This window comes from Quercus lobata, chromosome 7 (genome assembly GCF_001633185.2).
Source record: "Quercus lobata isolate SW786 chromosome 7, ValleyOak3.0 Primary Assembly, whole genome shotgun sequence".
Taxonomy (NCBI): domain Eukaryota; kingdom Viridiplantae; phylum Streptophyta; class Magnoliopsida; order Fagales; family Fagaceae; genus Quercus; species Quercus lobata.
Genome location: NC_044910.1, coordinates 46,655,865 through 46,677,057, shown reverse-complemented (window position 1 = coordinate 46,677,057; position 21,193 = coordinate 46,655,865). Strand labels below are relative to the sequence as shown.

At 33.8% G+C, this 21,193-nt stretch overlaps 2 protein-coding genes across 5 annotated transcripts; both read left to right on the top strand.

The window, feature by feature from the left end:
- The first annotated feature begins 6,374 nt into the window (after positions 1 to 6,374).
- Positions 6,375 to 8,367, top strand: LOC115953682 (pentatricopeptide repeat-containing protein At5g42450, mitochondrial). The gene has a single exon (XM_031071441.1). The coding sequence runs from the start codon at positions 6,558 to 6,560 to the stop codon at positions 8,151 to 8,153; it is 1,596 nt and encodes a 531-aa protein (XP_030927301.1). The 5' UTR covers positions 6,375 to 6,557; the 3' UTR covers positions 8,154 to 8,367.
- A 3,191-nt stretch (positions 8,368 to 11,558) lies between these two features.
- On the top strand, positions 11,559 to 17,664 carry LOC115952834 (serine/threonine-protein kinase AFC1). Of its 4 annotated transcripts, none has more exons than XM_031070142.1 (13): positions 11,559 to 12,010; positions 12,273 to 12,450; positions 12,895 to 12,921; positions 13,419 to 13,572; positions 13,651 to 13,699; positions 13,818 to 13,932; positions 14,160 to 14,251; positions 14,577 to 14,733; positions 14,820 to 14,884; positions 15,347 to 15,444; positions 15,539 to 15,644; positions 16,580 to 16,721; positions 17,117 to 17,664. In XM_031070142.1, coding segments are annotated over exons 1-13 (1,293 nt in total). In that variant the 5' UTR covers positions 11,559 to 11,902; the 3' UTR covers positions 17,119 to 17,664. The 4 variants fall into 4 exon arrangements, with proteins under 4 accessions (XP_030926002.1, XP_030926001.1, XP_030926004.1 ...); XM_031070141.1 differs by having other exon boundaries at positions 16,580 to 16,777; XM_031070144.1 differs by lacking the exons at positions 13,651 to 13,699; positions 13,818 to 13,932 and having other exon boundaries at positions 11,758 to 12,010.
- Positions 17,665 to 21,193: the final 3,529 nt, after the last annotated feature.

Below are 21,193 nucleotides of genomic sequence, written 5' to 3'. Positions count from 1 at the left end.
ATAAATAAATAAAAACTCAAGCTTAATTTTGTTTTTATTTATAACTCTAATACTTACTTGAATCGCACGTCAGCATTGACTATAGGATTTTGAATCTCATTCATTCTTAGGGTCTGTTTGGGATCCGCTTATTTTGCTAAAAGTACTGTAAATAAAAGTAAAAGTTAGCTGAAATAGTACAATGAAACCCATGAATAGTACCAAAAATTGCAGTGGAGCTTATAAATAGTAGTAAAAATAAGCTAAATAGTAAAATAAGTTGACAAAAATAAGTGTTGCCAAACGCACACTTAGGATGTGTTTAAATATCGCTTATTTTGCTGAAACTGAAAAATTATTGCTGAAAATACTATAGATAAAGGTAAAAGTTAGTTGAAATAGTATAGTGGAGTTCATGAATAATGCCAAAAAGTGCAGTGAGGCCCATGAATAATAGTAAAAATAAACTGAATAGTGAAATAATTTTAATTTTTCATTTCAATCCAAACGCATGTGCATTTGGATTGGAATTATAAATGAAAATTATTTCACTATTCAGCTTATTTTTGCTATTATTCATGAGTTTCACTGCACTTTTTGCACTATTTATGAGTTACACTGTACTATTTCAACTAAGTTTTACCTTTATCTACAGTACTTTCAGCAATAATTTTTTAGTTTCAGCAAAATAAACGGTATCCAAACACATCCTTAATATGCGTTTGGCATGGATGAAATTTGCTAACTTATTTTACTATTCAGCTTATTTTACTACTATTCATTGCCCCCATTGTACTTCCAGCAAAAAGTTTTCAGTTTTAATAAAATAAGTCGATCCCAAACAAACCTTTAATCTTGTTTCTATTTTTATTTTTGAGAAACAGTCTTAATCAGTTAATCCATTACTGCTTTGTTTGTTTCGCTAAAAAACTTTCTGTAAAGATAGTTTTCCACATTTTCCAGTGTTTGGTAGCAAAAAAAAAAAAAACTGGTCAATGGAAAACTATCTTTAGTCAACGGAAAACCCTAATAAAAATAAGGCTTATTTTCTATAGGTTGTTTTCCAAAAAAAAAAAATTGGAAAACAATCTCTCTCTTATACATTGCATCTCCTATAAATATTATCTTTGTTTGTAGCTATGATAAACATAATTTTTTGGCACCTTCTCCCTCTCATGGTAAGATTTCTCACTTTTTCTCTCTTCCCTTTACTTTTTCTCTCCTCACACCCTCACTGTCACTAACTCTAGTGTCTCCTCTTCTCATAGATCTTTCTCTCTTCTCTCTTTTCTCCATGTTTCTTTACCCCTCTGTAACACAATTCTCTGATTAGATTTTTTTTTTTCCTTCACTAATCGGTCAATAGCTTAGACTTGCAAAGGAAAACAAATTTGCAGTGGTAATTATTTCATTCCTCTCTACCAAAATCCCAATTCTTTGCCTTGAACTTCAAGCTTGATTTTCTTTTTTCTCTAAGAAATTTTCCGTTTGATGGATTCCAGGCAGAAGTTACTTCTTTTTCATACATAAAGTGCAAAAAAAAGAAAAGAAGAAGAAGAAGAAGAAGAAAAATAAAGAATGAATAAAGTAAAAGATGAAAATTTTAAACATAGTACCTATATTGCTCTAAATTGCTTTTACATGGGACAATCTTTACCTTGGACTAATAATATTGTTATATAATGAATGAAATTGTTTAGGGGAATTGTATTTGTTGGCAAATACTTTTTTTGTTGGAAGATACTTTATGTAGATACTATGCAATGATGATATATTATGCAGTACATTATGTAAATACATAATTTAGATTAATATTGAAGACTTGTGGTTGATCATAATAGACAATTAGTATACCAACAAAAAGAGTAGACAATTAAAAGTTATTATTTATACTTGTTGAAAATGTATTCCCCTATCAAATATATATATATATATATATATAGACAAATGGTTGATGTATATGTGTGTGTGTACGTGTGTACGTACGTTATTGTCCATATATATGAGCAAAATGAGTGGTAGAGATCATGAAAATTTGACAACTAATTAATTTTGATTGTATTTATTGTCAAAATTTTTGTATGAAAACCAAATTCATTCTTGGTTTTTTTATTTATAATGATTACATTACTTGGTTTATATAATATACATATTTTAAATTATACAAGAAATATTTTTAAAAAATTGCATACCAAACACCAGAAAACATTCTCAAGCTCATTTTCAAGATCGTTACCAAACACTGGAAAATGAGACAGTTTTTTAGAAAATGCTCTTTGAAAAATGAATCATTTTCTAGAAAACGTTAATGTTGAAACAAACATGGCAAAACCATCCATTTTCTTTTTCTTTTCTCTTTTCTGAGTACCATCTGTTTCACTCCCACAATTTCATTATACATGGAAAAGATTAGAAATGAATACTTTCCCGAGAGACAATCCCCATAAACACGGAGGGAATTTCTAGGTTTACATATATATAGTGTTGATGGATAGGTTTATATTTATGGTGGTACAAGAATAGACACGTAGGTCTTAAATTTATTTTAAGAAGGTTTTTCATTCGTATATTGTTCGTAGTTATTAGATGGTGTTTATATTCTTCTCCAAATATAAAAAATAAAAAATAAAAGATTGTGTTTATATATAGAAACTTGCTATATATAAGTCAGCACCACCACAACTTATTGTAAAGAAAAAAAACCCAACCCCAACTCTGATATATACTCCTTTTCACTAGTACCAGTTACCGGCAGATTTTTAGAGAGAGAGAGAGTTGGAAGCTATGTATGCCTTTTGGAGTGATCAGGAGGTAAGTACCTCTTTCTTCATTGTATTTCTTTGGGGCTTCTGTTTGTATTGTTGTTATATATGCCTAATGGTCTGTTTTTACTTTGATTTGTATTTGGGATTTGTTCAATTGTATTGATATTTGATACTGCCATGAAAAAGGTTTGCATTATCGTGTTAGTTTAAGCATGCATCACGCGTAGTCGTGCATCTTTTGCATTTTCATGTACTTTGAAAAGGATGATTGGGGCACAATTTTTTCTGTCCTGGTTAAGGTTTATTCTTGACAATCACTTTCACATAAACTCTTAAGTCTCAATAATAATATCACTTATATTTTTTAACACTCACACATTTTACTTCAGAAAGTTGGAAAAAAGGTTATTGAACAAGTTGTGTCCCTAAACTTATTCTTTAATTCATGGAGAAAACTATACCCTCAAGAACAAGTCAATCCTTAGCATATTAAATAATAGAATAATTATTTATCTGGAATGACCATTTGATCATTAATTTGGTAGCCTTTTCATAATTTATTTGTTATGAATAAGAGGTTGGGTGGCATGTAGGGACTTGGGAGTTTGAGTGTGGAACTTCGTCTTCAAAAATAATTGGGGTGCCTGCCAATCGGTTCTCCCACACTTTGCAAAAAAATGTGAGTTTTGTATATATCTTGGGTACTATCATAATAGTTATTTTCTTAATGTGCATAATAAATTTAAAAATTAATTTATCTCAAAAAAAAAAACACACATTATAAAACTTAAAATTCTCTCTCTCAAAAAACCAATTTCTCTCTCTTTGATACCCAAATAGTAATCATAATTACTCTCGCCAACACCGTGAATCATCTCCATTCTCATATAGTCATACCGCCCTCTAACATTGAAATTGTCATGTTGTTCTTATCTTTAAGAATTTTGATATGCTTATGAAAAATTAACAATGAGTTAAATTTAAAACTATTCAACTTTTAAAAGCATTTTAGTTTGATAAGTAAGATATTTCAAATATACAATTTGTGAGAGACATATATAAGGTTTTATTCCAATTTTACAATCAACCACACGAATAAGATCGTATGCAATTGATCCTAAGAGCATAATTTGTTTTGAAAATGCGTTTTTCACACTTTTGAAAGGATGTGATAGGGTTTGGGTACATAGTTGAAAGATAAAAAATGACATCGATTAAGCTTAAAGACTATAATCTCTCTCAACCTAAAGGATAAAACTTGTTACACATACCCTATTACATACAATTTTTGAACTGAAATTGTGAGTTGAATACACGATTTTAGTTTTGAAAGTGTGTCTTCAACTCACAATTTTAGTTAAAAAAATGGGTGTGTAATAGGATGTGTATAACAAACACTATCCCAATTCCCAACTTAAAACCATTGCTGCTTTGGGGTGGGGCAGCTTAACCTACTACTATTCATTTTCTAGGCCCAATTGGGATTGCCATTGTTGGTTGCCTTCCATCCTTTCTATTTAAAAAATACTATGTGCGAATGAGAGTGTGTTTTGGAAAAAAAAGAACGCTTCCAACATGCTAATCAAACCATGGCTTAAAGAGTTAAAGTGCTAATGTGTTGTGCATAAAAATACATAGTCACATGTATTTTTAATGAATAATGCGACTTGTTTAAATAATATTCTTGTTTATTCCTCTAAAATAATTAGGAGGAAAACTTTCTCCAATAAGAAATTTGGAAATAATTTGTAGCTAACACACAAATTCCGTTGGTATTTGTTGGAATAAAAGAGTCAGCTACACCTATGTACATTTTTCCAACTGTTTTGAATATTGAATATGGCTTAGATTCCAATCATGTAGGAGATTAATGACGTTTCACAATACCAAGTAAAAATGCTCTCTCCGACTTTTCATTTTTTTGTCTCCAATGGCTCACAGAATTACTTTCAACTTTGACAGAGCATAATTGAACTGAAGCACAAGCTTCTCTGCAAAAACCATGAACTAGAAATAGCACGAATGGAAGCAGCAGAAGAGATAGGCAAAGACAAGCAGAAGATACAGCAGTTATTCCAGCTCTTGGACATTGCTTTCCGAGAAAGAGATGAAGCAAGAGACCAGCTACAAAGACTACAGAACAAGTTATTGCCAAACATTCAAGATGAAACCAGCCCTTCTCTTTTACAAGTCCTTCCTGATCAGAGCTCTATTCCCACAAAGATCACTGAAACAAACACAATGGCGATAGAATCAGATAGCAACTTCAACGCATGCAGCTACAATTCACATGACTCAATTTCAACCCCAGTAAATAACTTGTTTGGTTCAGTTTTCTATCCGGACTTTACATATCCAAGCACAGCTGATTCAAGAAACCATAAACAGCCATTAGTTCAAGATTGTTCCAGGTCTCTTCAGCCGAGTCTAATTTCTTCAGAAAATGCAATAGTTGATTGTGCTTCAGTTATGATTGATTCTCTTGTTAGAGGAAAGCCTCTTCCTCAAAAAGGAAAGCTCCTGCAGACTGTATTAGAAGCAGGACCTTTGCTTCAGACAATTCTTCTTCCACCTCTCCCTCAATGGCGAAATCCTCCACCTTTGCCTGACTTGCAAGTTCCACCCAATCCCATTCAAAAAAATGATTGCATAATTCAAAGTTCTCCACACCTTGTGAATTCTCATATATCTACTTGCATTCCTTCTGCATCAATTTCGCATATTCCATGCAGTTCTCTCTCAGGCATAAACAGCAGCCTAAATAATAATAATAGACATCTCTCTCTTGATTCAGATAAATTGCACTATCGACTTCCAATAGGAAAACGAAGAAGGCTGCTCTGTGATTAATGACTTACTTTCTTCTGCAAAAAAAATCTTGATTTAGACCAATTTTATTTGTAGTCTTGGTCTTCAATGGTTACTTTGCTTAACTTATGGACTTGGTTCCTGCACATTCTTATTTCATGATGTTGGTCCAATGATATTGTCTATTATTAAAAGCAGCTTGACATGTCTCCCTTTTGAGTTGTGACTACAATGAATTATGTAATGTTACTGAATCAATTGTGCCATTTTTTTTAATGCAAAAAAGTGTTACCTGGATGGTGGCCTGTTTTTCAAGCATCCCTACAGATGCCTCTACTCCCAGCTCCATACCTCATTCCAGCATTGGACTCAAGACTCATTATTTGTTAGGGTACAATTCGTTATGTGCAGTATATTGGGTTCTCAAATTAAATTCAAATACATGTATTTGTCCTTATAAAAGACAACACTATTTGTGTCTAACTAATCAATACAACTATGTGTTTGAATTTAATTGAAGAACTTAATGTATTGCATCTAAGATATTGGAATTAAATTTTAACAACAAATAAAACAACTCACAACTAGATATTTTAATTTTTGAGAGCTCAAATGAACATATGTTGGTCAAGAACTTCATGGGGCCATTTCAAATCAATAGTCAATAACCTACTTTTCCTTCTTGGAAAATGTTAGAGCCACAACTTTTACCATGACTTTTGTCGCAACTTGCTTACGTGACAAGTTGTGACTGATGGAGTAAAAATGATGAGTCCACAATTTCACTACTCACGACTTATCATATATGTAAGTTGTGACAAAAGTTGTGATCCTAACATTATTTGCTGTCTCTTCTAAACATCAGTAGTTTAGTGCCCTAGCCATTGGTCTTACCATCACCACTAAGTTTAAAATGCTCTCCTGGGTCCACTGATCATGCAAGGTAGCCCGATATGCGAGTTTACTGAGCCCTCGGAATTCAAATAGCCCGCCACAAGTCAGCAAATGAAACCCATAATTTATAGATTCTCCATCTCTCAACCCATATGGAGAAAAACCCAGAGTCTAGCTTTTAGCCATCTCATTGAAACCAAGAAAGCTCATGCCCATGACTTTAAATTAGGTACCTCAGCTGTTCAATCGAGCAAAGCCATACCATATCACTCTGAATCAACCGCATTCTTGGATGCTCGTAAACTGTTTGACGAAGTGTCTGACTTGAGCGTAGTATCTGCCACGGCCATAATTGGCCGCTTTGTTCGCCAGCACCGGTATGAAGAGGCAATATATCTCTTCTCAAGGATGCTTGTGTCAAATGTTAGACCCAATGAATTCACATTTGGCACGGTAATTCACTCATCAACTGCACTAGGAAACTTTAATATAGGCAAGCAACTTCATGCTTGCGCAACAAAGATTGGCCTTCACTCAAATGTCTTTGTTGGTAGTGCGCTTTTAGATTTTTATGTCAAGCTGAGTACCATCGAGGAGGCTCAAAGAGCTTTTGAAGATACACGTGAGCCGAATGTGGTATCTTACACAACTTTGATGGGTGGCTACCTGAAAAAGGAGAGGACTGAAGATGCTTTTCGGGTTTTCCGAGAGATGCCAGTGAGAAATGTTGTTTCGTGGAATGCTATGATTGGTGGGTGTAGCCAAATAGGCCACAATGAAGAGGCTGTCAATCTTTTTATTGAGATGCTTAGAGAAGGGTTGATGCCTAATCAATCTACTTTTCCTTGTGCTATTAGTGCAGCTGCCAATATAGCAGCACTAGGAATGGGCAGAAGTCTTCATGCTTGTGCTGTTAAGTTCTTGGATAAGCTCGATGTGTTTGTTGGCAACTCTCTTATTAGCTTTTATGCCAAATGTGGATCTATGGAAGATAGTCTCTTGGTATTCAATAAACTTTCTGGAAGAAATATTGTTTCTTGGAATGCTGTGATATGTGGTTATGCACAGAATGGTAGAGGAGAGGAAGCCGTGAACTTCTTTAAAAGGATGCGGGACATAGGTTGTAAACCTAATAGTGTTACACTTCTTGGCCTATTATGGGCTTGCAACCATGCTGGCCTTATTGATGAGGGTTACTCATATTTCAATCAAGCAAGACTTGAAGACCCTAGCATGCTAATGCCTGAACACTATGCTTGTATGGTCGACTTACTCTCCCGCTCTGGGAGCTTCAGACAAGCTGAGGAGTTTCTTTGTGAATTGCCATTTGATCCTGGAATTGGGTTTTGGAAAGCATTGCTTGGAGGCTGCCTGATTCACTCAAATACGGAATTGGGGGAGTTCGCAGCACAAAAAATCCTCACTTTGGATCCTGAAGACGTGGCATCATATGTAATGCTATCAAATGCACATTCTGCAGCTGGTAGATGGCAGAGTGTGTCAACAATAAGAAGAGAAATGAAAGAGAAGGGCATGAAGAGGATTCCAGGTAGCAGTTGGATTGAAATCAAAAGCAAAGTTCATGTCTTTGTAACTGGGGACAAAAGACATCAACAAAAGGATGAAATTTATATGGTCTTGAGGTTTTGTATTGAGCATTTTAGAGAGGTTAAAGCTTCCAATTTTATCGAAGATGAGTTGAATTAGATTTGAAATGATTAGAGTGGCTCAGCTTTATAAGTTGGAGTTGTAAATCTGAGAGTACCTTCCAAAGCAGTTTGAAGGAGATTTCTCCAACCTATTGCATGACAGTTCAAATGATCATCCACCTGTATTTTTTAGTTGACTCATTAAGTCATTTAACAAGTCTAATGACTAAAAGTGAATGTGAATTTATGCTCATTTGGTTAAGTTCAATAAAGCTCCTACTGGTTTATCAAAAATAAATAAATAAATAAAGCTCCTACTGCCAACTTATTCAAATATATAATGTAACTTCTCTGAAGTTCCTAAAGTGGTTTGCGAGAAATAAGTAGAGCTTTCCTTGCAGGCTGTATCTAGCATTCCAAGAACCACTACTGGATGCAGCACTGGCAACATCGTACTCAACAACCAAAACCAGAAACTCGATCGGGGCTACCATGGTTTTGAGGGGATCTGCAAAACTGACATTTTCTCAAGAAAGTAATCTTTCCTAGTGACTGTATTTATTTAATATGTTATAAAAATTGTACATGGCATTTTTTTAGTATATGGCATTTTTTTCCTGCAATAGGAAACAGAATCTCATTCGCTAAACCAGAGATTGGTTATAACAAGATCCATTTGTATATTTAACTTTTTTTTCTTTTTTAAAATTTTTTAGGAGTGTATGTAACTCTTGAAAGTTGAAATTTGCCTTTGTTACTGCTGTGCAACTTAATTGAAAGCATTCTTGTATTTGATCTTATAAGCAGCAATCATGACATTGGTACCATTTACCAAGTAATAATATTTGCTGTCAGTCATTATGGTATTTTAAAGGGGGCAAAGGTGGAACGGTAAGTTTTTTATGCACATGATAAAAGGCATCAGCAAAGAATCATCAAAATAAATAAATAGCAACAATTAAATATAAATGCAAGAACTTGGTTCATTAGTATGATCTCACAGGAGTTCCAACTTTATCTGCATCTCAATTATTTCTTAAGCAGGCTTATGGTAAACTACATTGCCAATTTTGTTAGGAAGATCCTAACGGGGGATGCAAAGGAATTGTAGGGGAATGTATGAGAATCGTAAGAGAATTGACTTAATTCAAGGTGATCACCCTCCATACTCCATAGAGAAATATTAAGAATAGTGACGAAGCCATATTGAGACCGAAGGGGCCTTGGCCCCCATAATTTTTATGAATACACAGGACCGTTCTTATGAGCTTGATTGTTTCTTTTCTTAGTTTTGTGTCTGGGAAAATTTTTCTAGTTTGGTCTGACTTGTTTTCTGAATCTTTTTGTACTTTACAGATTTTTAAGTCCAAAAATATTTTAATATTTGCTCTAATTCCAAGAGATCCCCATGTGTATGGTTTAAAAACATTACGCTCAAAAAAAAAAAAAAAACCTAATGGCTTTCCTTCTCTAGTTCTTGTATTCTTTATTTTTTAATAAATTAAAACTATACTATTTTGATGAATGATAAATATAGTATATTATATAGCATATAAATATAATACATTATTATTAATTTGACAAAAATATATGATTGGTTATTCACTTATTGGATTATATTCTTTCAATGATTGTAGTATTTTATTTATAATTCTATTTTAGACTATTGTACATAGAAAAATGCTATGTTCACAACATTTTACTATACTTTCACAATATTGCCATTTAAGATTTGTTTTGAAAATGTTGTAAACGTAGCACTTCTCATTATACATGACATAGATGTAATATATATATATATATATATATATATTAATATATAGAGGAAAATTTTATGATCTCATTTTTACTTGGCTCCCCCGAAGATAAATACCTAATTCTACCATTGATTAAGAGAGAGGAAATGTACTAAGCAATCAATTAGTTTATTCTTTAATATCTAATGTTGAAATTACAATCATGTACTTATAGAAGACTAGCTCTAATCTTATTGGTCCACATGGCTTAAGCTAATTAACTAATTAAATCAACTTGTGCTCTAAGAATTACAGCATGTGTTAAATGAGATACATGTGTACTCAATTCCCAACTAACTTATCCTTATCTCAATCAACCAACTAGCTAACTAACTAAAGGGAATACAACAATTATTAAGAGATTACAAGGCATATGGCATAATTTGGGGTTTCTAACAAATTTACTATTTATGGCATGTTGACAACATTTGCAATTTCAAACTCACAAGAATGACATAAATCTAGTGCTCGGTGCTCCCCTTAACAGAGAATGCATTCCAAAAAAAAAGGTGCAGATGGTTCAAATACAACCCATAGCCCTGCAAAAACCCAATAAAAGTTTATCTGAAGTCAATGTAATTGTAGTTCCATCTCTCAACACGAGGTTCTTAGACATTTTTGAGTTTGAATTCCTTATCTTCAAGGACTGTTCTAACCATCTTATATCATTGCAATTGTGTTTATCACATCTAACATATCCACTTCATGATAATTGCTCTTTATCATGATGCAAGATACCAATTGATTTTGGAGTATATTAAAGGAAGATCAAGCGGAGTAAGCTCGATTCAAGATAGAAGTTGCTGTCTACATGTTGAAGCTGCCATACGACTTGCAGTTCTATATTCCAGCTGTAAAGCTACAAGTAGTTTTGCATAATAACTTAGTACTTGTGGAGACAACTGTCAATTACTAAAATGTATTAGTGGGACTTGTAGTTAATTCTATTGGGTGTGGTTTACCTTCAATACTTTTTAAAATGGACATTTCCTGTTATTTTAAATATACACTAGCAAGTGGTAGTAAGTTCTAATCTCCACATTTTATTTAGTTAATGGGTGATGTGGCAATTTTTCATTAAAATAAAAGGAGATTCCAGTTAAAAAAGTACTGGAGATAAGTCAAACTCAATTTTATTATATTAGCTGTTAGGAAGTTGTTAGGCAGTTAGCAAATATCTGGTTAGTTTCTTCATCTTTTTTTGTATGCAGACACCGGTTTTATTATTATTCATTAACATTTTAGCCTCTGAAATCCTAAATCAATTACTCCCTCAAATTCTAACAAAATAGACAGGATTTGTTTTAGGTTAATTTATTCAACAACAAGAAATATTATCAATTAAGCGAAATAGGGGTCAAACCTTTTTTTTATAGGATTGAGGCCACCTTAACCTTTGCCTATTTGGTATATTTTTAGAAATTTTTTTTTTAGATACATTAGAATTTCAATTATGATGTTTGTTTCTCAATGCAACTTTACAACTAAGAGCCAAGTTAAACAACCAACCAAAAAAAAAAAAAAAATTAAAAATATACAAATTACAAAAATAATCAATTGTTTGTCCAGAAAATGATAATGGGCCTTGACATCGGCCCAAAACTGTGGGCCCATGAACGTTCAGAGAGGCAACACTGTGGTCCTCAAGGGGACGACCGAGAGAGAGAGAAACAGTGGTCCCCGAAATAATCCAAGCTCTCGGGGCCCACCTCTCTTTCTCCCAAACCATGGTTAGAAACACACCATCGATTCGAGTTTAGCTTCTTCGCTTCAGGTTAATCTCCAGATCCGCTCAGTCCACTTCTTCGAATTTTGATGAACCAAAAAAGCTAGAAGAAAAGTTCTTTCAAATCCGACTCAAAAATTCGTGTTGGATTGGATTTGTTTGGTTTGATTTGATTCTGGATCAGCTCGAAGAATCTGTGAAAATTTTGAGGATCCAAATCTTAGAGAAATAATCGCGTCGTCTTCGTCGCTAAAAAGAGCGAAATTGGAGAAGAAGAAAGAGAAAATGGAGACTCAGAGGATCATAGAGTTTCCGCACAAGAACATGGATAAGCGCCCAAGGAAGAGACCGCGTTTGACTTGGGACATGCCTCCTCCTCTTCCTCCTCCAAAGGTAATATTTGTATTTCTGTATGGATTTTTGCGATCCTTGAATATGAACCATAGTTCAAATTTGCTACAGAGTTTCTAATTCTTCGCTTTAAACGAATTATATTTTTTAATTTACAAGAATAATTTTGTGGAAAATTTTGGTTTTTTTTTTTTTCATACTATATATCTGTCTGTAAATTGCAGAATTGCGATTTAGGTTACTTATTTACACGAATTGTTGATGTTAATTTAGTTGAGCTATTATTGTTATTTTGGTAATGCAGGTAATTCCAGGGATGTACTGTGGGCAGGAGTTTGGGGGCGCGGCGGCAATGCCTAATTATGGGTATGCTTCATCTATGTTTTACAGGGGAGTGCCTCCAAATGGCTCCCCTCCTTGGAGACCGGACGATAAAGATGGTCATTTTGTTTTCGTGGTTGGAGAAACTTTAACTCCTCGATGTGAGTTATCCTTTTTCAATATAGAATTGGAATATATTGCAATGTGCTTGTTTTTTGCTTGTGAAGTTGCTGAGTTGTGATGATAGCACTATAGGACACTGCTTAAAGAGCTTTCATATTTTTCATTTGGAAAAATGGTTTTTTGATAAGTTGTGTGGAAAATTTGTGGAAACTCTTGTAATGTGGCTTCCTGATTCTAACTTGGATCTGTGTTAAAGAGTTTGGATCTCCAGTTGTTGTATTATGACTAAAACCTTGACAATCTGTTTTTCAAGTTTGAAAAATATGTATAATCCTTCTAAGTCCTAACATGGAATCGTTCATGCACTCATTTATGCCATTGTGTTTTTCGTGGATTGACTTGTGTCTTTTTCTCATTCTGATTCTTGAGTGCTACTCATAACTTGCTCACTAGTGACTGACCTTTTCTCATTATAATTGCAGACAGGATTATTGGCAAAATGGGTGAAGGTTAGTAGTTCGATAAATTTTTCATTTGTCCTTAAATCTTTTGTATGTTTTGAATTTCATTAGTCTTTTATGAAGTGATTTCCACTTTATATGGAAATTTGTAAATGTTATCTATTTCTTTTGTCTTTTTTTTTTAAATTTTATTTTTAGGTAATGGAATGAGTAGATATTTCATGTACACAGGATGTGTACACAAATTCTCCTAAAAACTAACAAATATGAAAGAATTTCATTTGGAAAGAGAGGGTGTGTAGGAATTCTACCATTGAATATATATCACTAGCTCCAAGAATCCTAGACCATTCAAACAACAATCTCTCGAACAAAGTTTTCACTTTTCATCTACACAACTGAGACCTCCACATCAGTAAAAGTATGATTGTTCCTTTCTATCCATATTACCCACATGAATCATATGGGAGCTATTAAATATTGGATCTTAATGTTCAGTGATGTTTATAATCATCTCTGTGATCTTTTACTCGGAACTTATGTAGGGACATTTGGGCAAGTCTTGGAATGCGTCGATAATGAAAAGAAAGAAGTTGTGGCTATCAAAGTTGTCCGTTCCATACACAAATATCGAGAAGCAGCTATGATTGAAATTGATGTCTTACAGAGGCTCGCTAGACACGATGTTGGTGGCACCCGGTAAGGATGTTCTCTTTTTCCCATATTGGCTGTAGTACTTCAAAGTGATTTTGGTATAAGTGGTTTCATTCTTTGCAGTTGTGTGCAAATACGGAATTGGTTTGACTATCGTAATCATATTTGTATTGTAAGTATTTATTGGTACTTCTGATTTGATTAATTTGAAGGGGCAATGTATGTTCCTTCATGCCTGAATATTCTGTGAGTTAAAAGAACTTGCGGATGAATTTAAATGGTTTCAACAGGTATTTGAGAGGCTTGGACCAAGCTTATACGATTTTCTTCGCAAAAACAGCTACCGTTCATTTCCCATTGATCTTGTTCGGGAGCTGGGCAGACAACTTTTGGAGTCTGTAGCATGTGTGTGGGCAATTCTTGCACCATTTTATCTGATTCATTCTACTTGATGCTCAAATATATTTAAAATGATACTGAGATTTGGGCATCTATTTACTTCATTTCCATTTTAAAAAGATTTCTCCATTTTCAAACCCAAACTTTTTTTTTTTTGGGGACAAGTGAGGAATTGATGATTTAGAAGATAACTATTTTCATTTGTTGACTCATTTGACTTGTTTATGTTGTAGTTATGCATGAATTGCGCCTGATTCACACTGATTTGAAGCCAGAAAACATTCTTCTTGTTTCCTCTGAGTATGTCAAAGTGCCAGATTATAAGGTATTGTTTGATTAAACTTGTTCTTTGTCTAGGCATATCATTTTTATTTGTGAATTTGAATGTCTGATCAGAGGAAGGCTGTTAACTAAATAAATACCTTATTTGATCTGATGATACAATTATTATATAATATTAGATAATAAGACAATTATACAATTATTATATGAAATCTGTTTTTTAAAACATAGATTTTTTTAAGAGGTACTACGTGATCTCATGTCTTATTTTGATTGGAAGACATGGGTGAATTTTGTGCTTTTGAGCCTGATTATTGGTTGAATTCAAAGCCTGATATTTCTTTTGTTCTTCAATGGCTGCAATTAAGTTTCTATCACGGTCAACAAAAGATGGTTCGTATTTCAAGAATCTTCCCAAGTCAAGCACAATTAAACTCATTGACTTTGGAAGTACTACATTTGAACATCAGGATCACAGTTATGTAGTGTCAACTCGTCATTATCGTGCACCAGAGGTTATATTGGGTAAATATTATTCCCTATAACACTACTGCAGTCAGTGTTCTGCTTCATTGCTTCTAGATAATTTTCGCTGTGGGCAATATCTGCAGGTCTTGGATGGAACTATCCTTGCGATTTATGGAGTGTGGGTTGCATACTTGTTGAACTTTGCTCTGTAAGTACCCTTCTTTGTATAGGTCCCCGTTCGTTTACAGTGTAGTCAAATTGACTTGATAAATTTAACAGTCACACATTCTACTGAGTATTGTTTTCGGTGATTCATTTGGGAGGTTTAATGTGGAAACTGACCTTTTATGATATGTGGCACACTTGAAACTCTTCTTCCACTGCTGAAATTTTCCATTGTTGTCTTTCATGTAATGTGAATGCTGGGGGCATCTAATTATTGTCTAGAACATTCATTGCAAAGATATTCTCATTGAATTTTATGAAATGGAATGTTAATGGTGAAGATTGACTTTGGAGCTATTGCTTTTATTAATATACTTGAAGCTAATTTAATATTTATATTTGGTTTTAGGGTGTTTTAATTATAGGAATTTTGGACTGCTTCTATATTTGGCTATAGAGTTTGGATGCATGTTACCTTTTAAATCCCTCTATCATTTATGAGCAGGGAGAGGCACTTTTTCAAACACACGAAAACTTGGAACATCTTGCCATGATGGAGAGGGTTTTGGGTCCAATACCCCAACATATGGTGCTTAGAGCTGAGTAAGAGTGACTATATTGTTCTTTCTGCAATGTTTCTCGGTTTCCTACGTGGGTGAAGTTCTTATTTTTTGTACTTGTCCCTGTCTTCATGTAGCCGTCGTTCTGAGAAATACTTCAGGAGTGGTGCACGATTAGATTGGCCTGATGGTGCAACATCAAGGGAAAGCATGAGGGCAGTTTGGAAATTGCCCCGCCTGCCGGTAATCATTCAGAATTTGCAGCTTCAGAATTGTTCATATAAATTTGGACCAGATTTGTCCATTATATTTATCTTTTACTTTGATGTTTTTCTTCAGAGGGGTTTATAAGATGTAAGAGTACAGTAATGCTTACTAGGAGTCTTGCATAACCAAGTGATCCTCAATAGCCCTTCTTAGGTTGATGTACCTGCACAGACCTTTCTAAATTCTGACTAGTTGGTTACTCTACCCAGCTTTTCTCTGTAAAAAGGCTGAGATTTTCAGTTGCTATATAAGCATGCATTCACCAATTGTTGTCTCTATCTGAACCATACTAACTAGTTTGTAATTTGTAGGATCTCGAAACATAAGTCTCATACCATCTTGAAATGGACTTACTGAATTATCTATTTGAAAATTTTCTTTATTTTCACCCCAGTTCTGCCAATTTGCATCCAATATTTATTTAATCTTCTGTTGTTTTTTCTGCAAAGGCTAATAAATAAAAATTGATAAAAAAAGAAAGTCAATTGATTAGGTTCTGACATGTCAAAACACTTACAACTGTGCTAAACTAGCTTGTAATCTGTAGGATCTCAAAACATCAATTCTCATTACATCTTGAAATTGAGCTGCTGATATAGAAAATTTTCTGGAACTTCATTTTTCACACTGGTTCCGCCAATTTGATCCAATATTGTATTTTATCTTCTGTTAATTTCTGTCCTCATAGATAAATAAATAAATAATTATTAAAAAAAATCAATGGATTTGGTTCTGTTATAAAAACATTTGCTACGATGCTTTCTTGAATTACCTAGAGAAATAATACTAGTTTAGTTTGCTGCCATGTTATAACTTGGACAAACTTGTATATGGAAGATTTCTTTGAACCTTTTTTAATTATACGCCATCTTCCATGTGTAATCATATGAACATTGAACTCTCTGTTGCAGAACCTAATAATGCAGCATGTTGATCACTCTGCTGGCGATTTGATTGATCTCTTGCAAGGGCTCCTACGTTATGACCCAGCAGATCGTCTGAAGGCAAGAGAAGCACTTGGACATCCCTTCTTTACTAGAGATCCAAGGAGATGTGCGTACCCCTTGTAATTGGAAGTCCTCATTCATGTTAAGTTGAGCATGAGCCATGTATGTCTGACATACTTGTGATGTTTTGATTGTGTGGTCATTATACAATCATTACTGTATATTTTTAAGCGTCTTCTCTTTCCCTCATGTGCCCATTAGTTTGTTTTACTGGTTTCTTTTTTGTATGGTGATCCCAATTGACCTGTCCATCAAAAGCTCAGGTTTCTTTGTTGTGCTAATTAGGAGAAATAGAAAGTTCATTAGTTCGCTGTTGGATTACTTTGGTGTGGTGTTTAGTGTATCATCAGTACTAAATCTGAAATGGGTGAACAACTTGCAATGATTTAATTCGGTTTAGAGAGGAAGCCTGGTTGGTTAATAATGTTTCTTCTTTAGCAGAATTGAATGTGGATCGACGACCTGGAATGGCTCTGCAGAGGAGAGGCTTCATTTCATATTATCAATGTTGAATGAATCAGCTAAGTAAATGCTATTCTCCTTTTCCTTTGAGAGTATAACCTAGTTCCTTTTGAAAAAGGGTGGGAGGCCACATATGCATCTCTCTTGTTTGGTTGATGAGAGAAAATGAAGGGCAAAGAAAATGGAGTGATTTTCCATCTCTTATGTAATAGGGACATAATAGAATATTCAAATAAACTACCTTTTCTATGCTTTCATTATTTTTCTCTTCTCAACCAAATAAAGGAAATTTATATTTATTTATCATCATTTCCCTCTTTCATGTTTTGTGCCAAACGCATTGTGGAAAGCTAAAATAATTTCCATCTTCTCACTTTTCATTCTCCCAACTAGACAAAGTCGGGTTGAACTGTAACTTAATCAGGGTTTGATTGTATCACTCTCTCCCTTTTTACATTGTTAGTACATATTATGTATTAAATGTGGATGGTCATGAAAAATGTGGATTGTGGATATTTTGTATGGAATATACATTAAGGAGTGTGAAACAATAATTTCTCAACTTGATTGGTCCCATGCAAAAGCCTCATTGGTTTTAGGTGGTTGAAAGCGAAAAAAATTTAGCTTGAATATCTTCTTCCTCCAATCCACTGTGTGACAATCAAAGAGACTGCATGTGTAATTTTAGTCACATGATTTTTATAATGAGTATTGTGACTTGTTTAAATAATACACATAGATAGTCTTATAAATCATCACATAATGGGTTTGAGGAGATTCCTCCAAATTGGTTTGGAGCTAAATCATTGTCCATTAAAAACAATAATTTTTAGTACAAATTTTGGCTCCAAATGTGTTTGAAACTATCTTTTCCAACTCATTATTTGGCAAATTATAAAACTATCTATGTATATTATTTAAACAAGTCACATGACTCGTTAAAAAAATAACTAAAGCTACACATGGATGGTCTTCAACGGCCACATGATAGGATGAAGCAAGAAAACTCCAAACATGTTTGGGGTCAAACTTGTTCCTAATTTTTTAATCAAACATCATGTCTACATCCTTGAAAGTTATTGCTTGACTGACTTGATATGGTTGAGTATTACTTGTAAGAAAAAAAAAAGAATAATTTTTTTCTTGAATAATACTGTATAATTAACAAGAGAAAAGAAACTGCACATGAGGAGAGCCAGTTTCAAGTTCTAACTTCCAACAGAGACTCCTTGGGCCCCAGGAAAAAATAGGGACGAAGGAGATAGGAGTGTTTCCCTCAAAATTTACAAAGGAATGTTTATAGACCTATCAATAAAGGAGTTCAAAATCACTTGATTGCAGTGATGTATCTATGGAACAGTGAGTTGTTGAGTTCTGAATTGATTGGATTACATCATTACATTAAGAGCATCTTCTTACAATATTACAAATTTATGTCCCAGCTCCAATGCTTTCTCCACTGCTAGGTAAGCTACTTTGGCTTCTGCTACAGGGGATCTTGGTCTTTTGCAATTTCTATCCATACAAAGATAACATCTTACATCTCCCTTATTAAGATTCTTGCCCATTGTTGCAATATTATTCACAAGATATGGTTGTGAATAATATGAATTTATGTGTTTTATCTTTAGGGAGCCTTAGTTTTTCTTTAGCATGTATGATCAAACTCATCCAATTATATAATTGAAGTACATGTCAAAAAATTTGACGTGCAACACAAGTCTGGAAAGTTCCGGACTTGGGCTTGTTGCTGTCGATTCCAACCAATTAGTACCATTGTATTAATTAAGGCTGAAGAGTCTATTATAAGGACATGTTCAACTCTGCAAATAATAAAGTACGAAAGAAAGCAAATTGGTTGGCATCGACAGCAACAAGTCTGGAAAGTTTGGATCGTCTTTTCTGGACTCTTTAACAGTCGTCTCACATGGTGTTGGGGTCACTCATGCAGGTTGTGTGTGCGGAGGACATTCACATAGTCTAGACTCTCTTACATGAAAATGAAATCAGTACAGTACCTCTCAATTATGGCTTTTGTCTTTCACTCTCTCGCTAGTAGTTCATACTTCATCCCCTTCTTCCACATGGTGTTGGGGTCACTCATGCAAGTTTGTGTGCGGAGGACATTCACATAGTCTAGACTCTCACATGAAAATGAAATCAGTACAGTGCCTCTCAATTATGGCTTTTGTCATTCACTCTCTCGCCAGTAGTTCATACTTCATCCCCTTCTTCCAGATCTTTGGCTTTGGATTCCTGGACCCAAAAAAAGAAAAAAAAAAAAAGCAAACAAACAGACAAAAGTACATTTTTTTTTATGAGAAAAAAAACAAAATACGTGTCTTTGCCTTACCTGGGCCAGAGTATGCCTGTCCTATATTTTGGGCACAAAAATGAAGAGATGTATGGTGCTTGAGGGTCTCATCAAAAATATTTATACTGTATTTGAGTGGTTTAACATCTGTTTGATTATCTCTTATTTTGTTGGAAATTAAAAATTTATTATTGAAATCATTATAGTAAAATAATTTTTAAAACAAAAATATTATAGAAAATTTTTCTTTTTGACCAGAAAAAGGCGGAATAGGTATATTTAAATGAACAAAAGTACAAAAGGTCTAAGCAGCTTTTTTTTTTTTTTTTTTTTACAGGAAAAAAAGGTAGAATAGGTATATTTAAATGAACAAAAGTACAAAAGGTGTAGGCCAGCTGTATGGCTCAGGATACTGTTGCAAATTTTAATAGTGCGTTATTCACAAGTTGCGGCTCCATGAACAGTACTGTAGGGTAACTAAAAAAACGCAAACGCAACATTGGGGGAGAAACGCTGTATCCAAACGTATATTTAATGAAGGAATGATCAGAGTCCTTTGATACCATGCAAAGTTAGATTCATGTACTTAAGTATGAGTAAGAGGGTTGAGGGTTGTGAAAGTTCACCGAGCTTTCATTACAACTACGAGATCCATACTTGTTACTGTTTGTAATAATTGTCTTATTTGATTAACACTACAAACATAATAATTTTCATAATTTTTTTTTTTACTGTTAAGTATGCAAGTTTTTTTGAATTCTTATTTCGATTCATCATTTACATTACCTTTTTAATCTACTAATAAGTCAAATTTTTTGTGCCTAACTTATTGGGTTTGATTCGATCAAACAACTTACAAGTTATTCATGCATGTGGCAGCCTCAATAATATAACCTTGAATGACAAGCAAGCCATGTCATTATCATTTCTGGCACTAATTACAGGAAAATCTATTATTTTATCTGAATGGAGTAATATTTTAAGCTGCACAGAAGATTAATGTCAAGAAAGTGATCGGGTAATAATGCTTTAGCTAATACTACATTGATTAGATTTTGAAAGTCATGTACGCTATAATGTCACTTCTTCTCTGCTCTCGACTTTTCCCCAGTTGGAAGTGTGCAATTGTAATGATATAATTTTGCATACTGCGTCAAAGTTTTATCAATCACACCTCGTAATATTTAATTGGGGCAAGAGGGTACATCTTCTCACACTACATTATATATATATAATTTGATAGGTAGGAAAGAATTTGATTCCTAGACATTTTTGGTGGAAACATCGTTCAAAAAATGTGAGTTAAGCTACAAGATTCTTGACCATACTACATACTAAATAAGCGCCATAAGTTATAATATTTTGTAACTCCAATCTCCTTCTCTGTTGGAATACGAAAGTTTTATGTCTTTAAACATGCTTATGAAAGATTAAAGACAATTGCACTTAGGGTGAGACTCCAAATGTAATATTGAATTTGATTTTATCAATAAACAATTGCTGGAGCATTCCTTTATGTGAGAAGGTAATGTCTTATATTAACAATAGTATTCAAGAGGTAAAGTGGAGACATGTTTCAACTTTAGGATGTTAGAAAAGATGAGACATAACTTTGATAAAATTTGAAAATAGAAAGAAGAAGAAAAAAATAATGTAGAGAAACAAAGCAGGCTTGATGGTCAACATCCCTAAAGAAAAGCTCTTAACGGCTATATATTTGCTATATGAACTATGTTACAATG

Excerpts from the sequence above, each read along its gene's own strand:
- LOC115953682 (XM_031071441.1), top strand. The coding sequence starts at position 6,558 with ATGAAACCCATAATTTATAGATTCTCCATCTCTCAACCCATATGGAGA.
- LOC115952834 (XM_031070141.1), top strand. The coding sequence starts at position 11,903 with ATGGAGACTCAGAGGATCATAGAGTTTCCGCACAAGAACATGGATAAG. Across the intron at positions 12,011-12,272 it reads CTCCTCTTCCTCCTCCAAAG|GTAATTCCAGGGATGTACTG; the intron begins GTAATATTTGTA and ends TTGGTAATGCAG. Across the intron at positions 15,645-16,579 it reads GGAAATTGCCCCGCCTGCCG|AACCTAATAATGCAGCATGT; the intron begins GTAATCATTCAG and ends TCTCTGTTGCAG.